Source organism: Canis aureus, chromosome 15, assembly GCF_053574225.1.
Source record: "Canis aureus isolate CA01 chromosome 15, VMU_Caureus_v.1.0, whole genome shotgun sequence".
Taxonomy (NCBI): Eukaryota; Metazoa; Chordata; class Mammalia; order Carnivora; family Canidae; genus Canis; species Canis aureus.
The window spans coordinates 30,016,259-30,040,572 of record NC_135625.1 but is presented as its reverse complement, the minus strand read 5'-3'; the positions used below and the strand labels follow the sequence as shown (position 1 = coordinate 30,040,572).

Here is a 24,314-nt window from a genome sequence, read left to right as displayed (position 1 = left end):
AAATTGTGTCATTAGCCTGGGCTGGTAGTTCCTAGCTACTCCTTCACAGTCCTGATAGCCATTCTTTCAAGGGATAAAGTAGGGAGCAAAATATGCACAAGACTTTTTGGAGGAAGAAATTTTAAGCTCATCAAATGTGAAAAGTTATTGTTATTGATAAGCTGGAGATTAATGTAGCGCCTGGAGGAGTTGCTGGGTATGTCAAATAAATAGATTGATTCCATCTTTCTTGGGCATCTGCTTGTGCAAGGACACTACACTGGATGTGGGGTGACAAACATGAAATTGAGGGGTTTAGGCCTTTAAGAGCTTACAGTGTGATATGGAAGATAATTCATGAACAGAAATACATCACAAGTATCACGATATGCCATAGAAAGATATAGCTGCCTTTGGCTATAGAGACCTGGGGAAGACCTTGCCAAGTAGAAGAAAAATGGTTCAAATTGGAACTCATTAAAGAGAATTATCATGTACTCGTGTCACTTGAAATATGATTGGGTAGAAAAGGAAATATGTTTGATTGGTTCTGGTGATACAGTAGATTTATTTTCCTACCTGGTAATAAATGAAATACCAACAGAACATTTAGAAGCAGATTCAGAAAGTTATTTGTATTGAAAAATATCCTATGAATTCAAGATTTTTGGCATTTAAGAATAGCTTACTTATATTTTTCATGAATTCCTTGATACCTGAAAGCTAATGTGTTTCCTCTCAACAGCCCAGTCGACCACAGCCAACTTTTCATGGATTAGTTTACATTAGGTTTCAGAGAAACTGAGAGGTTATGTGTGGGCATACCCTAAATTCCTTCCTCATAAAAAAGCAGGCAAGCAGAAACCATAATACTAAGAAAAGTGAAGCAAGTGAATATTTATAAGCTACTAGTATAAAAATAATGAAATTCATTTTTGGAGAGTTAAAGGGAATAAAGAATTTGGAATGTTGGCCAAAGCCCTGCCTGGTCAGATAAAGACAATTTTCAGATCCTGCCGAATCCCCCCCCCCCCTTTTTTTTTCCTGCCGAACCCTTTTAAACAGCTTGGGGTCTTTACAGTCCCAGAAAATGCTTCACTTAGAATAGAATGATACGATTTTGCTTTTGGCTCTAGGAGTATTATGCATATGGAGTAAAGCATTTGCTGCTTTTTTTTGAAAAAAGGATTTTATTTATTCGCTTATTTACCAAACATCCAGGAACTACCCTAACATCAGGCATAGGGAGTATGAGTTGAATAAAACAAAATTCTGTCTTCCAAGGTGCTTACAGCCTAGTGAGACAGCACTAAAACTAGTGTGATCTAGAGATATGACATAGAGCAGTCTTTCAAAGGAAAACTGAAATACAGCAGACCTATTTTTATTCTTTCATTAAATCTCAATATCAGTAGATATTGAAACATGACTTAGAGTGGAACACATCACAGGGATGAGTCTGTATCAAGCAATGATAGTGAGATTGGAAAGGGGAGCACATCTTTGCATTTTAGCTCTTTTCTGCTGTTGTTGTTGTCTGTATTCCCCTTCTCAGTGATCAAAGGCAGTCAAGAAAATTAATACCAAAAGGCACCAAATCTGGGCTTTGTTATTGGTATGTTTACAAGAACTTGGAATGAAATTATGAAAAACCCTGATTTTTTTCCCCCTCACATATTTGTCACAAAGAAGTGTTTGATTTCTATGCTCTGCCTTAGTAGCCACAACACAAAGTTTAGAGAGACTGTGAATCTGTTATATGGTTCTGAAAGCTATCTTTCACGAGTGTTTCAGGCTACAATTATTCATTATCTTGATTTTAACATTTTCTTGCCAATGAACTAACCTAGAGGCAGGAATACAAACATTCTAAGAAAAATGACCAAGGAATGCAACCAAAGTCACATTCTAAGTCATTTTTCTCAATGGTGCCCTTTACATATTTGTGTGGGATAGATCCCCAAATAACACCATTAATTAATTATCCAGTTGAAATATTTGGCAGTTGTGGGGGTAGTAGGAGTACTGGGTGGTAGGGGCAGTTAAATAAATTTTTAGAACCATATCAACATTAAATCATCAAGATTGAAGCTAAAGCATCTTTGTAATTATAATTTATTGGTTAGCATGTATTTACAGAACACTCACTATGTGCTTATCAGCTGTTTTAATTATAGGGCACACAAAGACAATATTCCTTATCTAGGAAAGTTCATGGCCTAGAGATGAGGACATACAACAAAGCAAGATGATAAAGATTGCTGTAACAAACCTATAGAGATTTCTAGGAGCACAGAAAAATCCATGACTAACTCTGCCTGGGAAATCATTAAGGAGATATAATAAATTTGGATCTAATATTTGATCTAATAAAACAAGTATAATTTTCAAGATATGCAAGGCAAAAAATTTGCCATTTTTGGCAATAATTATGGTCTATTTTCCAGAGCTGCCATGCATTCTGACAAAATTTGCAAGGTGTTCTGTGATTTTATTTTAGAATGAGAGATTTCATATTACTCAATATTACTACTTTTCAAATATGCTCAGAGAGTCATATTTTGGTGACTAAAATGCAATGCTAATTTTCTAATTTATATACATCTATAGAGGGTGATTCTAAATCATAAATGTAGAATTTTTTTCTCCCATGCAATTAAATGAAACTATATTCATTGAAGATGAAGAGAAACATGGTCCATATCCTCTTTTCCCCCAGAATAAACCATTTCTCTCTTTCTCTATCTCTGCCTATCATCCGTATTTTTTTGAAAGGTGATTGCATGATCCAGGCAAAAGTAGAAACTTGATACTAATGGAAAAGTTTCTATAACTGAATGAAGAGGCTAAAGTTGGATGAACAAACCAGCAAACCAACACAAGAGAAGAGAAATAAGAGAAAATACTGGTAGATATATTGGAGAGACTCCTAGCAGGAAACAGATGGTATATTGGGTAAACTGAGGAAAGCTTGGTAACAGAACTATTTATAAAGATTAGGGAAGCCAGAAGGGCAAGAGGAGAATGATTTTCAGCACCTGCTAAGTTGGGTGGAAAGGGTCACCTAAGAGAAGCCAGCAGTGATTCCTTGGGAAAGAGATGGGAACTAACTACCCAACCTCACAGTCCCACTGTCATGCCCTGCCTTATTTTCCTCCCAGTTTCCTCCAGCTCCTCATTGGTGAAATAGGGAAGATAAAAAGGTGGGCAGCCCACTGATTCTGTCCACACTAGTCAAGCCTCCAGGGCACAGAGCTGGGAAGAAGCAGTGGATCTCAGTGACAAAAAGGGCATATCTAGTATGATAAATTATACTACTACCAGATTACAAATGGCCAGGTATCATGCAGGAAGTTTGACCTTAGCCTGTGGAGAGCAGGGAGACAAAGAAAATGTTCAGGCAGGAATTGATATGACCAGGTGGTGCTTTTCAAACATCACTCTGGTGACCGTTAGAGAGTGGACTGATGTAATGACAGGTCGAGGCAGGGAAAGCAGTTCTGGTTGCTGTTGTGAAAGTCCAGTGGGAAGTGGAGGGCTCCATTAATGCAATGGCAGGGAGAAGGGATGATGGTTGATTAGAAGGCAGTGTTGACAGCATTGTGTACAGGGGGTGAGGGAGTGAGGATGGGAGCTGGGAAGATAGGATCCAATTACCCCGGGATTAAGGATGCAGTGGATAATGTAGTCATAGGAAGAGAGGATGCAGGGTATACATTTCTCATAGACTAATTGTTTGTGAAAACTGAAGATTATCTGTTCACAAGAGAGAATTTCACCCTAATAGAGACAGGACTTTCTAATGAGAGGTTAAAATACGACCAACTCTGCCTATGCTATGATAACTTCTGTCTGAATTAACTTACTCAGAGGGTTACAGAGAAAGTGATCTCTTTTTTCCACATGGACGGCTGCTTAACTGTTAATTGGTGCCCCGAGGAAGCATTTAAGAGCTCTTAGAGCAGACATGGGCAGCAGTAACACAGCTAGATTCTATTTGGCTTGTACACATGGTAATTATAAGCACAACCAATTATCATAAAAAACAGCTACCATTTTTTAGGGCCTATTTTGTGCCAAGCATTGTTGCCTTACAACAACAACATGGCAGCTTCTTTATTTATACTCTAGAAATGAGAAAATGAGGAGGTTAAGTAACTTGCTTAAGGCCACACAGATAGGAAGCAGATGTGCTAGAGAATATACCAAAGGCATTGGGCCCATTCTTTAGGGGCATACAGTTGCTGGTGGCATGGAGGAGGTTATATGAAAATACTATATGTTGGATATGATTATACATTACTATGTGATTATGATTTTTTAAAGCAAATTAATTGGATTCTATTTCAGATCATGAGAATGTACATTTTAATACTTTGATTCTTTTCCTGGGAACTTTCTGAATAAGGTGGTTTAAGAAATTCTCAATTTAGAAGAAGAAAAGGTAGATGCTGGGCCAATGGATTATTCTTGACTAGAGATTGAGTTCCTTCAGGGCAAGGAACATGCCTTATTGGTAAACTGCTTCCTTGATATAACCTAATAAGATGCCTAGAATATGTTGCTGTTCAATACGTATATTTCTGGAATAACGAACCAATGGGAGGCTCTTTCAAAGTGCCTCTCCTTGGAAATTTTTGTCATCACAAGGTGGAAGATGAGCAGCAGGATTAATTCCACCAGGATGTATTTATATAGCAACATGGATCAGAATAGAAGATGTCTACTTAAAGCATACACAGAAACAACCACACAACTGTATCTCAAGAATTATTAATGGAATGTACCCAAAATGATTTTTTTTAGAGCTTCACAAGGCCTGGTGGGATTGGTTCCAGTTGGCTTGGATGAGAGGTCACACAGATTAAAAATAGACTTTCTTAATATGGAACAATAGGCTACATTCATTTAACAAGACAGAAAAAAAATAACAGGCCTTAGGGGCGGGAATGAAGCTTAATCCTATTTAAGAGCTCAATTAACCCTCAGAAGATTGAGTAGGTACTCTCTCTTCATTGCCACTCTTCTGTCTTGCCGAGCTTAAAATCCAAGATTCATAAAGAGGAATAAAGAGATTCATATTTGTATATAATACTGAAAATATTTTAAATAGGGTCATAATAAAGTTTAGAAATATAAGAATTAGTTTGCTTAGTCTGTTATGGTCCTTTAAAACTTGAAATAAGTCATATTCTGTTTTAATTGTCAAATCCTTTACCATTATTAACAAAATATTCAAACACAAGCCTTTATCTTGACACATAAATTCACTGATTTTAAAAAAATCATTTATTTCTTATACTATCAAACAAAATTACATTTCCTTCTAAGCTAATCAGTACATTCTTAAGAAATCCATATCAAACTCCATGGTGGAGTACATTCTATCACTCTAATGATTTAATACACAGAAGCCAGGTTCTATTCAAATCAGTCCATCTGGGTTAAGCATCTGAGACCTGGGTAGGTCATTTGTATCAACTGGTAGATCCTACTTTCAAAGAGATTCCATCTCTTTGAATGGAATTTATCAGCTTTTTTCATTCATGCCCCATCATTATAGAAATGACCCAAATAGAGCATTGAAAAGTAACAATGTCTTGTTTTTGTTTCTTGCAGTTGAATTACGATAAAATGCGGTAGTTACATTATAGTTACACTTTTTGTTTAGTTAGTTCTTTGTTTTTATAAACATATCTTTAAAATATTTGAGAAGCTTGAAAAATTGAAGGTCCTCTCCCTATCAAACGGAAATCATTTAAAGATATTTCTGCCTCTCCATTCCCCCAAGCAGTAGCATTTCCATCCCTTCTTCCCCTTCCCCACCAGCCAAGAATTCACATCTTAATTTTCTCCTTGGGGTATGAAAGAATTTGCTGACGTTCTGGAATAAGATGACAGCTTTGCTCTGTTATATACTTTGTTTAAATTGCAGCTACTCTTGGAAATTACAGAGAATGTCACAACCCAAGATAAAGCATGACTTTGGCTAAGTTTTTTTCTCTTTGTGATGCAAATGTTACTTAACCATTTATTTCTGGTCCCAACTAGACAGTGAATACATCTATTTTTGGTATTAGAGCACTGGGACTATAATTGGGATTCAGTTACTACATGCTACTAATCCATATAATACCACTGCCTTGTTAAATTGAACAGTTTTTCTCTTGAACTGACACAAGATGCCAGTTCAATATTTTTCTTTTGTTCTGAAGGCTACTTTTCAACATATTAGAGTAAAGAAATCAGACACAGCCTAAACATGAGAGAAAAGTTTAGCTCATAGAAGCATATAAACTATGAAAACTTTTGTGTGAAAACCACCTAGCAGTGAAAGTAAGATCACTGAACTAGAAAGAGAGTATTCTCCATATAAAAATAATCTAAAACTAATGTTTTAATCATTAAGTTTGATGGGTAAAGTCATTTAAATCATGTTATCTTTTAGATGACACTATAAACTTTGAATGCAGCTCTTAAAAATCACAAATATCTAATTTCTAAGTTCTATGTTTCAAGTTTGGTAATATATCTTCAATCTGTTTTTTAAAAAGATTATTATTATTATTATTATTATTATTATTATACATAAAACCTAAAGCAGTATTGAGGAAGCTCAAAAGATTTTTTTAAAAGCACCTGAAACCACCAATCCAAGTCTAATTTTTCGCATTTCCATGTTTCTCATCAGTCCCTATTAATCTCCCATGATACTGCTAAATAGCTATATATACTTTTGATATTTAATGAAATGTCTACACAAAGATGGAATTTTATTCTAGAATATGATGAAAAACATAACCAAATGTCCACTTACCAGCCTTTTCCTTGTCTGAAATGCCTGGAATAGTCTGAAAAAAAAAAAAAAAAGAAGTCACAGAATTGTTATTATTAGAAAGAAACACCAAAACATTATCAGGAACAAAATGAACTACCATAAATGGAGCAAAAATTAAATAGAACCCAAGAGTAGAAAAATGAGTGGGCACAAAAACTGAACAGACATCTTTCCATAGAAAGTATACAAATGGCCAATAAGTACATGAAGAGGTGCTCAACATCACTAATCATCAGGGAAATGTAGATTAAAATCACAATGAGATATTACCTCCCAACTGTTAAAATAGTAATCAAGAAAATGTCACAAAATAAGTGTTGGCAAGGGTGTGAAGGAAAGGAAACCCTTGTGCACTGTTGGTGGGAGTGTAAACTGCACAGCCATTGTGGAAAACAGCATGAAATTTCCTCAAAAAAAAAAAAAAAAAAAAAGAACTACTGTATGATCCAGCAACCAAACTTCTGGTTATATACCCATAGGAAATGAAAAGAGGGTATCAAAGAGATAGCTGTGCTTGCATATTCATTGCAGCATTGTTGAGAGAAGCCAAGATATGGTAACAGCCTAAATAAATGTCCTTCAATGAATGAATGCAAAAGAAGATGTGGTATATACACAATAGAATATTATTCAGGAATGAGAAAGAAGAAAATCTTGCCATTTGCAATCACATAAACCTTGAGGGCATTATGCTAAGTGAAATAAGCCAGACAGAGAAAGACAAATGCTGTATGGTATCCTTTATATGTGGAATGTAAAAAAAAAAAAAAAAAAAAAAGAAAAAGTGAAACTTCTAGAATCAGAGAGTAGAAATGTTGTGAGGGTCTGGATAAATAAGAAAGATTTGGTAAAAGGGTATATAAACTTTCAGTTGTAAGATGAACAAGGACTGAGGATCAAATGTATAACACGGTGACTATAGTTAATAACACTGTACTGTATAATTAAAATTTGCTATGAGAGTAGAACTTGTGTTTTTACAAAAAAAAAAAAGATGAGAAGTGATGAATGTGGTAATTAAGTGGAAATCCTTTCACAATGTATATGTATTCCAATTATTGTGATAGAAAACTTTAAATATCTTACAATTTTGTCAATTATACCTCAATAAAGCTTAAAAGAAAAGTAAAAGAAAAATGAAAGTTGAGGAACTATCAGGAATGTTATCAGACGCAGGTATAATAATTGTTAATCATGTAATTATTTTCTTCCCTGAAAACACATATTAACCCTAAAAACATATTGGCAATAAATGAAACCAAAGACATTCTTTGAATTTGGGTAGAATTTTTTAGTTCAATTTCTTTGTCCTGTTTTGGAAGACAGAAAAAGTAAATTGTCTGGTGAGTTTCTGTGCATTTCAAATCTCTGCCCTATCTCTTTGAGGCTCAGATTCCTCCTTTATTAGATGGGGACAATCACATCTACTTCTTAAGGTTGCTTAAAGGACCAACTGTGGTAGCTTTGATAAAGCATTTGAGGTCTTCAGGAAAAGGTAACTGCTGTTACTATTTGTTTCTATGGGCTCTAGGCCAATGGGTCAATTTATTAATAGGAGTGTTCTAGAAGTTCCATTCCCAGCAACTATCATCTATCACTACCATTGTTTAAAAATTAGAGTTCAGGAGATGTTTACAAAAGAGTTTAACGTATAAATGTCTAGTTCTACTCTCAGTGGATATTCTAAAACAAATTAAGGAAGTTGAATTTCTGTTTCCCATTCACCTGAGTTATTCATGTATACAATATCATGCACATGAGGGTATTAACTTGTATTGGAAGACTTCAATACATCTGAGCCACTGGGATTTGATACCTTCTACCCAAAACCACTGACCAAACAAAATATCTACAACTGACATGTCTCCTTCTCTTTCGGGACAAAGTCCTCAGAGTTGGGGTAAGAAAAGTAGACTTAAATGGATAATTAATTTTGTTGTACATGCATGTATGTGCATGTGTGTGTGTGTGTGTGTGTGTGTGTGTGTGTGTGTGAAAGAGAGAGACAGAGAGAGAGAAAGGGAGGGAGGAAGAGAGAGGAAATTTCACATGCACCTAGGTTGCAGATACGCCTACGGAAATAGAATAGCATCAATCTTCATTTCCAGAAATATCAAATATCAAGATATCTATGTATCTTTGTGAGATATTGATTACTGCTGAGACCCTGACCTTTGGAACTTAGGGAATTTGGAGGTTGATACAATTTCCAAATAAGGGGCAAATATCTCTCTGGGTAAAAATAGAGGGGGCTTTTATTTTGGCAATATTAATCCATAGTGAAAGTGTATTTTGACTCAATCTCTATCTACATTTAGTTGTTTACTTCTTGTTCTCTGAGTGTGAATGCTGACTCTGCATCCTGGCAAATGTGCAGCTGTGAGGAAGAGTATCAGGTGAGTACATGGCAGGGTGGAAAGTCATGTCCAGAGACCAGGACATTGAAGGGATTGCATAGGCTCTAGGTATCTCCTTCAGCATCCTTTCATTTATAGCTGGGTCATCTATTTTTTCTTTCTTTCAGGAAGAACTGCTGTGATTCTACAGTTTAGAAAAACTGTTTCCCCCTTTACAGAAAAATTACCACACAGTGTTAGTGATATTTGTTTACTTCTTATGTATCTTTTTTGAGAGGGGTTTAAAAATGAACTTACATTTGGGGCGCCTGGGTGGCTCAGTCAGTTGAGCATCCGGCCCTTGATTTTGGCTGAGGTCATGGTCTCAGGGTGTGATATTGAGAGCCCCCAACAGACTCCATGCTGAACATGAAGACTGTTTAGGATTCTCTCTCTCCTTCCCCCCAACCTCCCTCTTGTGTGCATTCTCTCTCTCTCTCTCTAAAAAAAAAAAAAAAAAAAAAAAAAAAAAAAGGACTTAAATTCACACTGTGTGTTATATTTTAAGCTTAGCCCCTAGATTTCCTCCCTGCCTGGAGATGAGGTCTTTCAGATTAAATTTTCTCTTCTGTGACCAGTAAATAATAAAACAAAGCCAAAACCCTTCCATTGAGAAGATTGTAAATGTTGGTAAAGGTTGGTGATAAGCAGTTAAAAGATGTTCGTGGAGAAAGTGCCTCAGAAAAAAATAGAAAATATTTACTAGGTTCTGAATATGTACAAGGTACAGTTTTCAGCTTTCGCCTGCATAAACTCACTGAATCCTTAGAATAACCAATGGAGTCCTGGAAAGGGAAGTAACTTATGTGAGGCCACAGTCAGTGATGGAAGCCAGGACACAACCATTGGCATGCTGGCCTCTGAGGTCACTAACACTAGTTTGAAAATACTAATTAGAGTCTTTTTAAAACAAAGGAGAAGAAAAATTTGGAGAGATTCCATGCTAAAATATTGACTGAGATCACAAAATATCTGTGCAGGAATATCTGTATGAGGTATTTATAAATTATCTAAATAAGCCATCTCTTCTTATAAAAAAAGGCATTTTAAGATGAATTGAATGTCTTGCCCCAAATCACAAGTTGACTAGCAACAAGTCTTTTCCATATTTTGTTCTATTTGATTACAAAGTGTATAGCAAACACATATAAGTAAATATTTAATAAAAATGTTAAACAATGAGTTGTACTACAAAACAAAAATATTTTAGCCTCCACGGAGCCAGTGCCTATTACTTTAGAATATCACTATATTCTGTATGATGCTTTAAGCCTCCAAGGCTCACTTTCATGAAATAATTGCATGATGTGGAGGTAGGAGAGTCAAAGTTTAATGCACCTAGAATTTTATAACTGCTCTTTCAAAGTAAAACCACACAGTCAACAGCTGAATGTCTCTCAGCTGGTTTATCTTTGTTTTGTTTTTGTTGTTGTTGCTTTTTTTTTTTTTTTTGGTTTATCTTTGAATTTGAGGGAGAATTGTCTCTCTAGAAAAGTTTTAGAAGTAAATTTTTAAAATGCTGACACTTCATTTTAAATTAATTAAAGCTATATGTTGATTTCTAAATTACATGCCTTACATTATCCTATGTATAGAAACCCTTGGCCAAGTGTTCCTTCCTTGTGGAATACAAGTTGTGGAATACAACTGGAAGTTTCTTCCAGTTGAAGAATACATGAAAGACAGGACAGTTCCATACAGTGGATGCTCAATGGCAAGGATTAGCATCATCACTGATGTGACATCAAAAGAAGTGAGAAGACAGTAAATAAGTAGAACTATCCAGGTAGAAATGGAATGGTTTTCTTGGGCACTGAACCCTTCGGAAGGAGTATTGGTCTAAAGATTGGTCTTTTGCCTTTGACTTCAGAGAAGAGGCATGGCTGGATTTGGGCTTCAGGTCTTTTTTTTTTTTTTAAGATTTTATTTATTCATGAGAGACACACACAGAGAGGCAGAGACATAGGCAGAAGGAGAAGCAGGCTCCCCACAAGGAGCTTGATGCGGGACTCAAGAATCCTGGGATCATGACCTAAGCCAAAGGCAGATGCTCAACCACTGAGCCACTCAGGTGCCCTGGGCTTCAGATCTTCAGGTTCCATAGTGTTATATCTATTTCTGTGCTTGAAACAAAACAGTCCATGCAAGGTGGCTCTATAGTCTGGTACACAGTAGGTTTCATCAAACATTTGTGGAATTAAAGAACCAAACACATATCCATATATACAGTTTAAGAAACATGTATGACTATTGCTTATGAGAAAGCTCCTATAAAAAGCATATTTTTGAATTCATTAGGGGTTTTTGTTAATAGTTACCATATGTTTCATTTGAACTGTATCCTCAGGAAGTGATTTAACATTTCTGGCAATAAAGCAATTAAATAGGATTTTCCTGCTGCCCATATGGGTTCGCTGTAACTTCATATTTTCTTCTCTTATTTCTTAATGGAACAAAGGGAAGTCTACTAATAACTTCCAAATGAGAGAAAAACACCATTCGTGTCTTGTTATTCTTCTTTTCAATATACAAATGATAGGATAACAATCTTATATATATTTTTTAATGGCTGTACTGACCCTCCAGTAGTTCCCTACAAGTCAAGATTTTCATTTGTGTTGATCTGTGAAGGTGTTTTATAATTGAATTTTAAAAAGCCATTAAAGAGAAAGCATTTTAGGAAAGGAGGAGTAAATAATTCTTACTCTTAATGAGGTCTTTTAAAGCTGTGTGTGGGAGCTTAGACTGTGTGTGTGTCTGTTTATGTTTTTGACGTGAAACATGGTTACGGGAAATGCTGGTTTTGACATGCCTTCCGGAAATGTTGTAGACATATGTTGATTCTTTCGGTCTGCTGCTAGAATGACTTTCTACACTTACAGGAGGGACCTCAGCTGGACACCTTTTAAGAACTTAAACAAGTACACAGAAGCTGCTAACATGCTGTCACATAAGTAATAGATGTCATATCTGGCTTCATTTTTGTACAATGGCAATTTATTGATCTAATTTCTTCTTGATGATTTCAGTTGGAAATGGAGTATGATTTTTCCTCTTTAATGTGCTATTTTCATAATATGCCATGTCCCTCACTTATATAAGTTATTTCTCTCTTAGTTCTTTGGAATCAGAACCATAGAAAACTACCATTAAGAAGGCGCTTTGAAAGCCTATCTTCCAATCACTGGGCCTTTAAGCTAGACTGACAATTTAAGCATGACAATTGATTTTGTATTTTCTCTCTTTATAGGCAGCACTTGTTTTGCATATTTTATTAGACATGTTCACACAGAAATGGCTAAGGTACTCTCTATTGTTTTATTTATTTATTTATTTTATTTTTTAAATTTTTATTTATTTATGATAGTCACACAGAGAGAGAGAGAGAGAGAGAGAGAGGCAGAGACACAGGCAGAGGGAGAAGCAGGCTCCATGCACCGGGAGCCCGACGTGGGATTCGATCCTCGGTCTCCAGTATCATGCCCTGGGCCAAAGGCAGGCACTAAACCACTGCGCCACTCAGGGATCCCCTCTCTATTGTTTTATAAGCATTCTCTTCATTTGCCTCTAAAACGGCAAGAATCAGTGCAAAGTAATTTATTCCTTCCCCTCAAAAACATTCACTTTTGTTCCCACAAAAATATTTTACAGACAGATTTCAAAATGGGTAATCATGTCCTTAGAAATTGCAGGAAAACATCCTCCAGTGATGGAGCAGCCTCTGTCCCAAATGAGGGCGCAAGAGCCCATTGTGGCCACAATGGGTAACAGGAAGAGTTTAGAGCTTCACATTTTGGGAAAGACATAGGAGACAACATAAAAGAAAAGAAGGTAAGTTGAAAAATGAGTTTATTTCCCATCTCTTTATTTAAAAACTCTTTTCAAATCAGGCCAGTATGTGATACTGTTAGTAGTCAGTGATTTCTATGTCATCTCACTTGAACAAAGAAGTTCACTGAAAAGCTGTGTCTAATTGGCAACTGATATCACCTGTTTTGATTTACAAAGTATTTCTCTCATTTTGACAGTCACCATTCTTTTATTAAAAATATAGGCTCTTGGGATCCCTGGGTGGCTCAGCGGTTTAGCGCCTGCCTTTGGCCGAGAGTGTGATCCTGGAGTCCCGGGATCGACTCCCACGTCGGGCTCCATGCATGGAGCCTGCTTTTCCCTCCTCCTGTGTCTCTGCCTCTCTCTCTCTATATATATATGTCTATCATGAATTTTTATATATATATAAAATTTATGATATATATATATATAGGCTCTTCATGGTGGAGGGGACTTAGGTATCATTTAGGTGTGTTTCCCAAACTACTTCTAATACTACCTTTTCAATTTTAACTACATACACATATCACTTATAAATTTTTTATTTAATAAAATTTAAATATTATATTTAAATAAATATTTTTCTTGCCTTGTTCTAAATAACAAAAATAAAACACATGAATTTATGGTTTGAATTTTTGGTTGTATTATTCATACTACACATTAAAATAAATAACTATTAAAATTTAAAATAATTATCCCTGTGTCAGCTGATGTTTACCAATAATCTATGTAACCCTGGGAAACACTGATCTAGTTCTTTGTCTGTCATTTTGCCTATAAGGATGTTGAGATCCAGAGGGATTAATGATTTACTGGATGTTATAGACCTTAAGTAGGCCAATTGGGGATTAGAGTAGAATATGGTTCTGAAAGCACTGTCTACAATACATTAATTCCTAAGACTGATGAAGTCAAAGGTCACCAAGGTCTTACCCCCTAGAATTTATGATTTCAATTAAACTTAGCTTCTGAATCATTCAATGGAAGATAAAGGAAATTCAGTTACAGTGGAAGAGACATGTGTTAGGAAGATTGATATATATATATATATATATATATATATATATATATATCAAAGTGAAGTGAAATAAATGTATGTATAATTACCTGAGAAATGTAATTGTGCATCCTTACTTCCAAAAAGAATTTGACATGTCCTATTTAATGGAATTGTCGGCCATATTGAGGAATCCTTTTTATTGGGGGGTGGGGGGACAACATTTCTTTAGCAAGCTAGATAAACAGAAAAATCCATGGCTGTGTCACATTGAATTAACTCTTCTCAGAATTTATAGATGCTCTTAATTTTAATGCTTCTGTATTTCCAATAAATCACTTAATATTATTCATGAGAGAGCTCAATATCCTTTAGATACATTTTCTTTTTTTTTAATTTATTTTTTATTGGTGTTCAATTTACCAACATACAGAATAACCCCCAGTGCCCGTCACCCATTCACTCCCACCCCCCGCCCTCCTCCCCTTCTACCACCCCTAGTTCGTTTCCCAGAGTTAGCAGTCTTTACGTTCTGTCTCCCTTTCTGATATTTCCCACACATTTCTTCTCCCTTCCCTTATATTCCCTTTCACTATTATTTATATTCCCCAAATGAATGAGAACATATAATGTTTGTCCTTCTCCGACTGACTTACTTCACTCAGCATAATACCCTCCAGTTCCATCCACGTTGAAGCAAATGGTGGGTATTTGTCATTTCTAATAGCTGAGTAATATTCCATTGTATACATAAACCACATCTTCTTTATCCATTCAACTTTCGTTGGACACCGAGGCTCCTTCCACAGTTTGGCTATCGTGGCCATTGCTGCTATAAACATCGGGGTGCAGGTGTCCCGGCGTTTCATTGCATTTGTATCTTTGGGGTAAATCCCCAACAGTGCAATTGCTGGGTCGTAGGGCATGTATATTTTTAACTGTTTGAGGAACCTCCACACAGTTTTCCAGAGTGGCTGCACCAGTTCACATTCCCACCAACAGTGTAAGAGGGTTCCCTTTTGTCCGCATCCTCTCCAACATTTGTTGTTTCCTGCCTTGTTAATTTGCCCCATTCTCACTGGTGTGAGGTGGTATCTCATTGTGGTTTTGATTTGTATTTCCCTGATGGCAAGTGATGCAGAGCATTTTCTCATATGCATGTTGGCCATGTCTATGTCTTCCTCTGTGAAATTTCTGTTCATGTCTTTTGCCCATTTCATGATTGGATTGTTTGTTTCTTTGCTGTTGAGTTTAATAAGTTCTTTATAGATCTTGGAAACTAGCCCTTTATCTGATATGTCAGAGAGTTAGAACAAATTATTTTAAGATTTGTGTGGAATCAGAAAAGACCCCGAATAGCCAGGGGAATTTTAAAAAAGAAAACCATATCTGGGGGCATCACAATGCCAGATTTCAGGTTGTACTACAAAGCTGTGGTCATCAAGACAGTGTGGTACTGGCACAAAAACAGACACATAGATCAATGGAACAGAATAGAGAACCCAGAAGTGGACCCTCAACTTTATGGTCAACTAATATTCGATAAAGGAGGAAAGACTATCCATTGGAAGAAAGACAGTCTCTTCAATAAATGGTGCTGGGAAAATTGGACATCCACATGCAGAAGAATGAAACTAGACCACTCTCTTTCACCATACACAAAGATAAACTCAAAATGGATGAAAGATCTAAATGTGAGACAAGATTCCATCAAAATCCTAGAGAAGAACACAGGCAACACCCTTTTTGAACTCGGCCATAGTAACTTCTTGCAAGATACATCCACGAAGGCAAAAGAAACAAAAGCAAAAATGAACTATTGGGACTTCATCAAGATAAGAAGCTTTTGCACAGCAAAGGATACAGTCAACAAAACTAAAAGACAACCTACAGAATGGGAGAAGATATTTGCAAATGACATATCAGATAGATACATTTTCATGTTATAAATTCCTTTCAATATTTAACAAGTCCTGTCTCCCTCCCCAACCTTGTAATTATGAAAGTTCAATGCCAAATGCATTAATTTAAGGAACTATTTTGGTATAATTGTTTTACCTTTTACATGGTTTTATATAATTTTGGTACTTTATTAATCCTACTTGGTGACTCTTGCTGTAAGTTACTCTATTTTTGTGATTTGCAAGGTATGTATTCTAAAACATCTGATTTTATGTCAACCTTAGTAATTCTGAAAGAAGAATCATTGCTGAAGTACCTGAATATGTTCATAAATTTCACTAGAAAAATTGTATTATTTCTTCCTTCTTGGATATTTGCAAATTTTTCAAAAATCAATTTGTGAGTTCTTCAAAAGATTCTTTTATATTTTGGTACAGTGATTTGCATATAGTAGCCATTTAGAAATATTGATTATTCAAGGAGGCTTTGTTTTTTGTTTTTTGTTTTATTTTTATTTTATTTTTTTTTCTGATTAATGAAAGTTCTCAATTAAGGAGCACCATAGACATGTAGACTTATTTTCGGTAAAGATGATACTCAAGATAAGTGACTTATTCAGAAAGCAATTGACCCTGAATTGCTGATTATTTTTCTTGATGGACAATGTTAACCAGCAATTCATCTGCTTCTCAGTGTTAAATGTGTGCCCTTTACTCCTCCTAGTATCCCTCATAATGGATTTTTTTTTTCATTTGTCCATGTCCTCATTTTTTTAGCCTGAGTCATAGTTTTCTGCTGGTGCTACCCTCCTCCTCTCTGTATCTGATGGGCACTAGAAAGGCAATTGGCCCTGATAAAATGTATTACTATATCACTGTTTTCCTTAAAATGCTTTAATGATGACCTTCTCCCCAACCCCCTCCTGGAATGCCCGGCCATTAGTCATGTGCTCTGAGATTCTCATCCTCTTATGCCTAGTTCTAGCAACTCAGTTAATAGACACATGCTATGTACCCACCAAATGCACAGCTCTTTACTACGTGCTGTGGTGGCACTAAATGAAATAAAAAGATATGCTGTTAAAAGAAATAATCTAATTATGAATTCAAGACATAAGACTAAAATAGAAAATTTGAGGTGGATATGAACAAATACTGGGTCCCTCACTGCTACTGATTGGCTCTGTGACTTTGTACAAGTTTCTAGAACTCTCTGAGCTCAGTTCCCTCATCTCTAAAAAAGAGGGTAAAACTAGTATCTACATCTCAGGGATATTCTTGATGATTCAATGGCATGCTGCACAAAAGAGGATTATTATAGTACTTGTTCAACTGCTCCCTAAGTGTAAAGTATTCTCATTGTTGGGTTTGTTATCATGATATAAGAAAGTAACTATATATTTATTCTGAAATAATGCAAAGAAGCATAGGTTGTCTGTCTCTGCCCCCTCCACTTCATTCTGTCAGATTAACTTGTTTCCTCAGGTTCATTACTCCTTTATTTATTTTGAACTATTTATTATTATTTTCTGTGTTATTTTGAAAGAAATATTTTTCCTTGTTTTTGGTCAGCTACTTCCTTTAAGTTTTATAAAACCCAGTTCAGAAGCTATCATCCTCATACCTAACCTTTAATTTGGAGACTGTCACCAACTGTTACTAGATAGCTCTATTCTTGGCCCCTTTAGGTGTCAACACGTGACACTATTCTTCTTGGGTCCTTACACCGAAAACAGGCTCCTAGTTCTGTGCAACCTGGAGCAGCAGGACTTAAGGGCATATGTGGAAGTCACATCTGTATCACAAAATGTAGAATATTTCTCTTCTGCACTTGTGGGACCTTTCTGTGACTTCTGAACTATAGGAGATATCTAGGGCCACCACTCATATTTAACCAGAACTCTTAATGGGATTTATCACTTACTGAAACTTCCCTGAACTAAATTGAATTCCATACATGATTCAGAAATTGTTGGATATATATATATATATATATATATATATATATATATACAAATAAAATAAATTTATATATAAAAACTTATATATAAATTTATTATATATAAATATATATAAAGGTAATACGTAATATAATACTGACTAGTAGTCTGGATAAAAGTATAGATGGAAATATACACTAATAATGAAGTAGTAGAAAGAGAAATTAAGAGTCCCATTTATATTGTATCAAAAAGAATAAAATACCTAGAAATAAACTTAACAGAGGAGGTAAAAAAGTTGTGCTATATGAAATCTATAAAACATTGATGGAAGAAATTGAAGATGACACAAAGAAATGGGAAGATATTCCATGCTCATGGATTAGGAGAACAAATACTGTTAAAATGTCAATACTACCCAAGACAATCTACAGATTCAATGCAATCCCTATCAAAATACCATAACATTTTTCACAAAACTAGAACAAATAATCCTAAAATTTGTATGGAACCACAAAAGACCCTGAACAACCAAAGCAATTTTGAAAAAGAACAAAACTGGAGGTGTCACAATACTGGATTTGAAGGTATACTACAAGGTTGCAATAATAAAAAAAGTGTGATACTGACACAAAAATAGACATATAGATCAATAGAACAGAATAGATAGCCCAGAAAAAACTCACAATTATATGGTCAGTTAATCTCTAAGAGAGGAGGCAAGAATATGCAATGGGGAAAAGACAATGTTTTCAAAAAATGGTGCTATCAAAACTATTGGGACTTCATCAAGATAAGAAGCTTTTGCACAGCAAAGGATACAGTCAACAAAACTAAAAGACAACCTACAGAATGGGAGAAGATATTCGCAAATGACATATCAGATAAAGGGCTAGTTTCCAAGATCTATAAAGAACTTATTAAACTCAACAGCAAAGAAACAAACAATCCAAACATGAAACGGGCAAAAGACATGAACAGAAATTTCACAGAGGAAGACATAGACATGGCCAAAACACACATGAGAAAATGCTCTGCATCACTTGCCATCAGGGAAATACAAATCAAAACCACAATGAGATACCACCTCACACCAGTGAGAATGGGGCAAATTAACAAGGCAGGAAACAACAAATATTGGAGAGGATGTGTTTAGAAAGGGAACCCTCTTACACTGTTGGTGGGAATGTGAACTGGTGCAGCCACTCTGGAAAACTGTATGGAGGTTCCTCAAAGAGTTAAAAATAGACCTGCCCTACGACCCAGCAATTGCACTGTTGGGGATTTACCCCAAAGATACAGATGCAATTAAACGCCGGGACACCTGCACCCCGATGTTTCTAGCAGCAATGTCCACTATAGCCAAACTGTGGAAGGAGCCTCGGTGTCCAATGAAAGATGAATGGATAAAGAAGATGTGGTTTATGTATACAATGGAATATTCCTCAGCCATTAGAAACAATGAATACCCACCATTTGCTTCGATGTGGATGGAACTGGAGGGTATTACGCTGAGTGAAGTAAGTCAATCGGAGAAGGACAAACATTATATGTTCTCATTCATTTGGGGAATATAAATAATAGTGAAAGGGAATATAAGGGAAGGGAGAAGAAATGTGTGGGAAATATCAGAAAGGGAGACAGAACATAAAGACTCCTAACTCTGGGAAATGAACTAGGGGTGGTGGAAGGGGAGGAGGGCGGGGGGTGGGGGTGAATGGGTGACGGGCACTGAGGGGGGCACTTGATGGGATGAGCACTGGGTGTTATTCTGTATGTTGGTAAATTGAACACCAATAAAAAATAAATTTATTGTTAAAAAAAACTGGACAACTACATGCAAAAGAATAAAACTAGACCACTTTCTTACACCATACACAAAAATAAAGTAAAAAGGAATTAAGGACTTAAATGTGAGACCAGACATCATAAAAATCCTAGAAGAGAACACGGGCAGTAATTTCTTTGACATTGGCAGTGGCAACATTTATGTAGATATGTCTCCCCAGACAAGGGAAGCAAAAGCAAAAATAAACTATTGGGACTATATCAAAATGAAAAGCTTCTGCACAGCAAAAGAAACAATCGACAAAACTAAAAGTCAACCTACAGAATGGGAGAAGATATTTATAAATGAAGTATCCAATAGAGAGGTAATATCCAAAAAATATAAAGAACATATACAACTTAGCACCAAAGAAACCAAATAATCCAATTAAAAAATGAACACAAATTTCTTCAAAGTAGACATACAAATGGCCAAAAAATACATGAAAAGATGCTCAGCATCACTCATCATTAGGGAATGCAAATCAAAACCACAATGGGATATCACCTCACACTAGTGGGAATGGCTAGAATAAAAAACACAAGAAACAACAGGTGTTGGGGACAACGTAGAGAAAAAGGAATCCTCTTGCACTGTTGGTGGAAACGCAAACTGCTGTGGCCACTGTGGAAAAAAGTATGGAAGTTCCTCAAAAAATTAAAAATAAAATTATCATATGATCCACTAATTCCACTACTGGGTATTCACCCAAAGAATATGAAAACACTAATTCACAAAGATCTATGCACCTCTTTGTTTATTGTAGCATTATTTACAATAGCCAAATTATGAAAGCAGTCAAAGTGTCCATCAGCGAATGAATGGATAAAGAAAATTAGGTATGTATATATACATACACATGCATATAAACATGCACAATAGAATATTACTTAGCCATAAAAAAGAATGAAATCTTGTCTTTTACAATAACATAGATTGATCTAGAGGGTATAACGCTAAGTGAAATAAGTCAGTCAGAGAAAGACAAATACCATATCATTTTACTCATATGTGCAATTTAAGAAACATACAAAGAAAAAAGAGACAAAAAAATTGACTCAACTATAAAGAACAAACTGATGGTTACCAGAGAGAGGAGGTTGGTGAGGGGATGAGTTAAACAGGTGAAGAGGATTAAGAATACACGTATTATGGGGCTCCTGGGTGGATTAGTCTGTCAAGCATCTGATTCTTGATTTCTGCTCAGGTCATGATCTCAAGGTTGTTGAGACTAAGCCCCCTGTCGGGCTTCTCACTGGGTGTGGAGCCTGCTTAAAATTCTCTCTCTCCCTTTCCCTCTGCCCCTCCACCCCTGCTCATGCTCTCTCTAAAAAAACAAAACAAACAAAATCTTTAGATAAAAGAGTACACTTATTGTGATGAACACTGAGTAATGTATAGAATTGTTAAATGACAATATCGTACACCCAAACTAATATAACACAGTATTCATTATATTGAGTTAATTATACTGGAATTTGGGATCCCCGGTGGCGCAGCGGTTTAGCGCCTGCCTTTGGCCCAGGGCACAATCCTGGAGACCCAGGATCGAATCCCACGTCGGGCTCCCGGTGCATGGAGCCTGCTTCTCCCTCTGCCTATGTCTCTGCCTCTCTGTCTCTCTGTGACTATCATAAATAAATAAAAAAATTAAAAAAAATTATACTGGAATTTAAAAAAATATACAGGCAAAGTATTTGTCAATGGTTTAACACAGAATTGCATATAGTATTTAGCTTATAAAAAATAATTTGCATTATGAGTATATTTGTCATATTTGAACTTAGTCTTTAGAAGGCTGAGAGATAAAGAAGCATTTTGCTTATAACTACTTTTCTACCAGTTATATCCCAATATAAGTTTAGGTTCATATCAATAATTCAATGCTTATATGTTCACCTGTATTCAACCCCAAATTTACTAATATTCTTACAGTTTCATACCTTCCAACTTAAAACCTTTGGCAGAACTTAACTTTTGATAGAAACTCAAAACATATACCACTAAGTCATAACTGCAAAAAGAATATAGATTAAAACTACTTCAATGATATACATAAATCTGTTTATGACAAATTATAACCTTGTTCATTGAATTGGAATTTATTCTTATCAAATATTACTTCATTTAAGTGGGCTCTTGACTGGAGGCCAGAAACATTTTTGTTACAGGAAGATATTCATCATAGTGGTATTCACTAACAAAAATTGATTTGAAATAGGTATTTTATGTGTGCTATAAACCATAGACCTGAGCAAGAACAAGAATGCTCTAAATCTGACTGGAACTTAAGGACAAAACTTGGAGTAACAGAGAACAAGTAGAAACTGAAAAAAAAAAAAATCACCTAAAACTAGTGTTACACTGTATGTTAACTAACTGGAATTTAAATAAAAATTAAACAAAAAACCACAAAGTCTTGTGAATAAGGATACTAATCAACTAATAACCAAAAGTTTAATCCTTTTAAAGCTGTAAATTGTCTGAACATTGAGATATTTAAAAACGTTCTGCTCTTAGAGAATGTCTAACATAGGCAGTAGAGATGCCTGTTAGCATTTCTGAAGTATATGCCTGAATTAAGTCATAAAATGTGAGATGTCTATCCTACGAGGAATAAAGATGGGTTAATTTAGATGAATGTTATGTAGGGTTCTTTCTTCTTTTTTTATTTATTTATTGGAGAGAGTGGGAATGAATGCACAAGTAGGGGGGAGTTGCAGAGGGAGAGGAAGAAGCTGACTTCCCACTGAGCAGGGAGCCCAACGTGGGGCTCGATTCCAGGACCCTGGGATCATGACTCAAGCCAAAGGTAGACGCTTAACTGGCTGAGCCACCCGGGTGCCTATAGGGACCTTTCAGTTACCTGCTGTTGATAACATGACAAATATTCTAGGACTTTTCTCCACTGACCACAAGGTCCTGGAGCCCAAATCAATTTTTTTAACCACACCAGTGACTCAAATCCTCTTCTTTGCTGATAAGTTATCATCTGGCCTTCTAGATTTCCCTTCTACTCTATCTGTACAGGAAGTCTGACCTGGATGGGAAGGAGTGCCATATGCCCTGCTTTACCTGGGATAGTCCCAATTTATATGGGGCATACTGGTAGTTTAGCATTTGTCTCAGAATGTTCCTTTTTTAAAAAAACAAACAAACAATCAGATCTGATTTTTTAGGATAGTTTCAAATTCACAACAAAATTGAGTGGAAGGTACAGAGATTGCCTCTCTGCCTGCTGTCCTCACATGGCACAGCCTCCCCCAGTACCAACAGCCTCCACAGAATGGTGCATTTGTGACATCTGTTAATTGATTGGCACATCAAGATCACTCAAAGTCCATAGCTTACATTAGGGTTTACTTTTAGTGTTGTATATTCTATGGATTTGGACAAATATATAACATATATCTGCCATTATAAAATCATACAGAATGGTTTTGTTGTTCTAAAAATGCCTGTGCTCTGACTTTTCAACTCAGCCTCTCGCCAACCCCAAGTGGCCACTGATCTTTTTACTTTCTCTATAGTTTTGCCTTTTCTAGAGTATCATATAGTTGGGATTACAGAGTATGAAGCCCTTTCTAGTTGTTTTTCATTTAGTAATATGCATTTAAGTTTCTTCCATGTCTTTTCATGGCTTGATAGCTCATTTCTTAGTGGTGAATAATATTCCATTGTCTGGATGTACTAATTTATCCATTACCTACTGAAGGACATCTTGTTTGCTTCCAGGTTTTGGCAATTAACTATGAATAATGCTTCTATAAATATCTGTGTACAGGTTTTTGTGTGGACACAAGTTTTCAACTCCTTGGGGTAAATACTAAAGAATGCAATTGCTAGACTGTATGCTAATAGTATGTTTGGTTTTGGAATATTATTTTTTAATGACAAAATTATGAACAGTTGTATTAATATGAGTCAGGGCATAATTACCTTTCTGGCTTCTATAGTCTTATCTAGTAGTGTGTGATATGCATGTGCAGAGAACAAAGTTTCCACTTTAATATATGGTTACATCTGAAACACAACTAGTGATAAACAGCTTCTCTCCCTCACCCTTTCCAGACATAGTCTAACAAATACCTGCCTTTGAGCACAGCATGCATGTTGCTTGCTAGCTTAACAAAACACACTCAGACACAAGTGGCTAGGATCAGCCTTCCAGTGATGATGGAATGGACCGACTGCTGCTCTACTGGTCACTTGGTATACCAGCCAGTTTTGCTCTGGTGCCTGCTACAGTCTGCAGGACACACAGAGCCTCATGAGGTAGGAGGGAAATGTGGGTTAGGTGTATGAGAGCTATACATACAGAAAATATGGGGGGTGGGTAATAGAGTAGTCTTACCATAGAATGCATAGAGTAGTAGAGGCATTCCTATTACTGTCCCATCTTTTAATGTACAGTATAAACATCTACAGTAGTTGCATAATTGTTGGGAAGCATTTTGTTTGTAGTAATTACAATTAATTTAAGCAGCTCCTTTTACTCTCAAACGTATCCCAGTTTGGATGATAACTTATATGAAACCATTTTGTATGGATTTCATCAATAGGGTCTTATGCCTCATAGCTCCTCGTAGGTTAGGCCCATG

The 24,314-nt window shown here is 35.9% G+C and overlaps 1 protein-coding gene across 10 annotated transcripts in view; it reads right to left on the bottom strand.

The window, feature by feature from the left end:
- DLC1 (DLC1 Rho GTPase activating protein) overlaps positions 1-24,314 on the bottom strand; it is a 495,960-nt gene that overhangs the window by 198,843 nt on the left and 272,803 nt on the right. For all 10 annotated transcript variants that reach the window (XR_013352786.1, XR_013352787.1, XM_077848958.1 and 7 more), the window contains one exon: positions 6,797-6,830. Coding sequence is in view for 8 of the 10 variants with exons in the window: in XM_077848958.1 (XP_077705084.1) it covers positions 6,797-6,830 (34 nt within the window). In the remaining 2 variants the exon portion in view is untranslated. The remainder of the gene's footprint in view (positions 1-6,796; positions 6,831-24,314) is intronic.